Source organism: Lipotes vexillifer, unplaced genomic scaffold, assembly GCF_000442215.2.
Source record: "Lipotes vexillifer unplaced genomic scaffold, Lipotes_vexillifer_v1.1 scaffold159, whole genome shotgun sequence".
NCBI lineage: Eukaryota > Metazoa > Chordata > Mammalia > Artiodactyla > Lipotidae > Lipotes > Lipotes vexillifer.
The window spans coordinates 3620148-3624774 of NW_006770589.1; the positions used below are offsets into that span (position 1 = coordinate 3620148).

A 4627-nucleotide genomic window follows, 5' to 3' on the forward strand; every position below is an offset into this window, starting at 1 on the left:
TGAATCAGGTTTTGCCTGGAAATCAAAACTACACCATTCAGTTTGAAAAGACAGAGGCAGATATTTTTTTTAAAACTTTAGAAATGTTTGGGAAAGGTAGATAAGTGGTACATAAGTAGTAGCACTGATTAATTACTACTTTTCATGCACTGTAGAGTAGAAGACAGGCAGTGTAGTATAGCAGATCTTCAGCCATGTGCCTGAGATTCAGTCTTAGGTCTGCCTCCCACTTGTTGTGTGACCTTAAGTAAGTCATATCCTCTCTGTGCCTCAGTTTCCTTGTCTTGGGGTACTATATCTTCATAAGATTATTGGGAGGTTTAAGCAAGAACGTGTGTGTGTGTGTGTGTGTGTGTGTGTGTGTGTGTGTGTGTGTGTGTAGTTTTTAAATGGTGCCTGGCAGATAAAATAGTACTACATAGGTATTAGCCACTCCTATTCAACAAATATTGAATATTTACTGTCAGTCACTGTACTGAGGATGGGAAGGTCCTGCCCTAGAGGAATTCAGAGTTTACTGTACCTCAGGGCTCTACTTCTTCTCTACTTTCATCCGAGTTCTTTTTCCTGTATCTTGTATCTTATTTCCAAGAGAATACATTCAAAGTTCTAATTTAGTCTCATTTTTTAATTTTCCCCCAGTTTTATTGAGATATAATTGATAATGTTGTATTATTTTTAAGTATACCACAATGACCTGATATATGTATATACGGTGATGTGTTTACCACAGTAAGTTTAGTTAACATCCATCACCTCACATAGTTACAGTTTTTTTTCTTGTAATGAGTACTTTTAAGATCTCTAAGATAAATAAGTCGTGGGGATATAATGTACAGCATGGTAACTATAGTTAACAATACTGTGTTGTGTATTTAAAAGTTGCCAAGAGAGTAGATCAATGTTTAATTTTTACCGGATATTTGTAGAGGTGGTTAGAAAGTTGACCTGCCGAATAAAATAAAATGTTTTAAAGTCATTTAAATTTTTGTTTTATAGATGTTTGTTTGCTACTAATGGGTGTGAGCAAGTTAGATATTCTATATCGGAGACTTCTCCTTACAAAACTTTTTATCAGAGGATGGGGAAGGCCAGAGGATCTCAAAAGGTAAGCATTTTTTCTGAATGCCTCTTCTAAATTTGTTTTAGTAAACATTTGAAACTTCATTTCAGTTACAAAGTCTTTTACTATAAATATAAAGTGATTGGTAAATTAAGCATTAACTACTATATAAGAAAGAAATTATTTCCTTTTCTTTTATCTAATTATTGCTCTTAAGTTTTAACCCATATAATCATAAATTGAACTATTTTAAAAGTAATTCAGACAAAAATAAAGAGCTCTCAGACATAGATTTTTAACTTTGGTAATTTTTTATCGATTACAGATTTCAGGGACTAAACTTTCTTGGGTAAATTGAATTTGTAATGACTGTAAAACTGTGATATACTGTAGCTCCTGGAAGTATTTGAACTTGTGAAAAATGATTTTAGGGATTTGTGCCTTTAATTTTGAGTCTTGAATATGTTAATTACTTTTGGAGCAATGATATTTCTCATGTTTTTTCTGAGACAAAATGTCAAGCTTGAAAAAAACCAAAGCCTAATTTTTTCTTTAATTATTAAAATTAAATTTTAACATAGTTTATGAACTGGACTTGCTAATTTTTAATTACTTTTCATCAGTCTCAATATAATGGGAATACTGAAGTTTTTTCCTTTTTTCCCCCCCTTCCCATAATAGACTCTTTGAATTCAGAAAGATTATTGGAAATCGAGAAAGATGTCAGAATCTGGTTTCAAGTGATTATCCAATATACATCGATAAGGTATTCAGATGAAAGAAATGCGATTATAGAAATTCAGGTTTTATGTAACTGTGTGGCAAGAGTGGGCTGAATGTTGGAGTATAATAACAATAAACTGTAAAACATGAGTACAATATAGATTTTTCATTTAATATTTTTTAAATGCTATTATGTATCCTAACTGAATGCTTATAGTAACTATATGCATGTTTATATGGGAGCATATATTTAATACTTAACTAAATACAAGAAAATATTTAGGGATGGATCTTTTTGAGCCTCATCTTTTATCTTTAGGCTCAAGAGAGTTAAATTATTCAACATTCAGAAGAATTACAAGTAATACAGGGAAGTACTCTACTGAGAGAATCAGCACATGAGAAGTTACTAGCAAAACAACTGTTAAATAACATCAGGGAAATGTTATGGGATATAGTTAATTGCTGAGAGAAGGGTAGAAAGAAAATGCTATAAAATTAGAGAATATGAGAAAATATATTTGAAATAGTTTTGTTTTTAAGCAGCCATGTTTTCCTGTAAAACACTTCTAGGCTTATGTAATTGGATACTTGAAGCGCTGTAGGGGAGGGCCTGCAGCTGGGTAGGCTTCACATCCCTCACGGCCTTCAACCACAGTAATTCTACTTTCGTCGCTTTTATATATTGGATGTCTTTAGCAGATTTCATTTTTCAAAAGACTTTCACTGCTAAAAACAGGATCTTATAAATTGGAAATCCTTCCTCTATACCACATAGCTGTTCCTTTTGTATCTTCTGGATTTAGAACATTTCTCCCTCAAATTTTGCTAAATATTTCCATTTTCTCTGTTTTTTTCCTATTAAAAAATATAGGCTTGAACAAATTTAAAACATACCAAGTAAAGATCAAAACTCTAATTTATGCCACTTTCCACCTCCTAATTCCATTTTCCTCCCAAGGAGGAATTACTGTTAGGATTTTAGAATGCTTTCTTACAGATATCCTTCCTCTCCCCCACCTTCTCTCTCTTGCTCTCTCACTCTTGGTTTTTAAAGATTGAGATATAATTCAAATACAGAAGAATTACCCTTTTAAAATGTGCAACTCAGTGTTGTTGTTTTTTATTATTACATTCCCAAGATGTGCAACTATCACTATCTAATTCCGGAACATTTTTATTGCCCCCAAAAGAAACCCTGTACCCATTAGCTGTCACCTCCCACTTCCCCAGCCTCCCACCTGCTGATAATCACTCATCTATTGTCTCTGTAGATTCACCTATTCTGGAAATTTCATATAAATGGAATCATCCAACATGTGGCCTTTTGTTTCTGCCTTATTTCACTTAGCAAATTTTTAAGGTTCATCCATGTTGTACCATGTACCACTGCTTCATTCTTTTCTATGGTTAAATAATATCCCATTGAGTATATGTACAACATTTTGTTTATCCATTATTCAGTTGATGGACATTTGCGATTCTACTTTTTTTTTTTTTTTTTCCGGCTCCATCGGGTCTTAGTTGCGGCACATGGGATCTTCGTTGAGGCATGTGGGATCTTTTGTTGTGGCACGAGGGCTTCTCTCTAGTTGTGGCGTACGGGTTTTCTTCTCTAGTTGTGGCATGCAGGCTCCAGGGCGCGTGGGCTCTGTAGTTGTGGCTCCAGAGTGTGTGGGCTCTGTAGTTTGCGGCACCCGGGCTTCTCTCTAGTTGAGGTGTGCAAGCTCAGTAGTTGTTGTGCGCAGGTTTAGTTGCCCCGCGGTATGTGGGATCTTAGTTCCCTGACCAGGGATCAAATCTGCATCCCCTGCATTGGAAGGCGGATTCTTTACCACTGGACCACTAGGGAAGTCCCAAGTTGTTTCTACTTTTTAACTGTTATGAATAATAATGCTATGAATATTCATGTACTAGTGTTCTTGTGGATATATTTTTTTCAGTTCCTTTGGGTATATATCTAGGAATGGAATTGCTCAGTCACATGGTAACTGTATGCTTAAATTTTTAACAAACTGTCAACTGTTTTCCAAAGTGCACCATTTTACTTTTCCACAAGCAGTGTATAATGCTTTCAATTTCTACACATTCTTACTAATATTTCTACTTGCGCTAGCCTTCCTAGTGGGTGTGAAGTATATTTTTTTTTTTTCTTTTTTTGCGGTACGCGGGCCTCTCACCGCCACGGCCTCTCCCGCCGCAGAGCACAGGCTCTGGACGCGCAGGCCCAGCGGCCATGGCCCACGGGCCCAGCCCCTCCGCGGCACGCGGGATCCCCCCAGACCGGGGCGCGAACCCACGCCCCCCCGCATCGGCAGGCGGACTCCCAACCTCTGCACCACCAGGGAAGCCCGGTGTGAAGTATATTTTATTGTGATTTTGATATGTCTTTCCCTAATGACTGTGATGTTGAGCATCCTTTCATGTACTTATTGGCCATTTGTATATCTTCTTTTGAGAAATATCTGTGAAACCTTGCCCATTTTTAATTGGGTTATTCCTCTTTTTAGTGTTGAGTTGTAGCTTGCTTAATTTTTAAATCTGTCTTATATATGGCTCTGAAAGTGCTTTTTTCTTACCAAATTGCCATTTATCCCAACACTATTTGTTGAATTATTATTCCCTTTCACATTAGTTTGTGCTGCCTCCTTTGTCAAATAATTCTTCTAAAATAGATAAAAGAAAACTTTAAAACTGTAGGAGGGGGCTTCCCTGGTGGCACAATGGTTGAGAGTCCGCCTACCGATGCAGGGGGCGCAGGTTCGTGCCCCGGTCCGGGAAGATCCCACATGCCGCAGAGCGGCTGGGCCCGTGAGCCATGGCCGCTGAGCCTGCGCGTCC

The 4627-nt window shown here is 37.1% G+C and overlaps 1 protein-coding gene across 1 annotated transcript in view; it reads left to right on the plus strand.

The window, feature by feature from the left end:
- The first annotated feature begins 1016 nt into the window (after positions 1 to 1016).
- Positions 1017 to 4627, plus strand: part of ABHD18 (abhydrolase domain containing 18) — a 24413-nt gene continuing 20802 nt past the window's right edge. Inside the window, exons 1-2 of the mRNA XM_007446259.1 lie at positions 1017 to 1108; positions 1745 to 1829. Of these exons, the coding sequence (XP_007446321.1) occupies positions 1017 to 1108; positions 1745 to 1829 (177 nt within the window). The remainder of the gene's footprint in view (positions 1109 to 1744; positions 1830 to 4627) is intronic.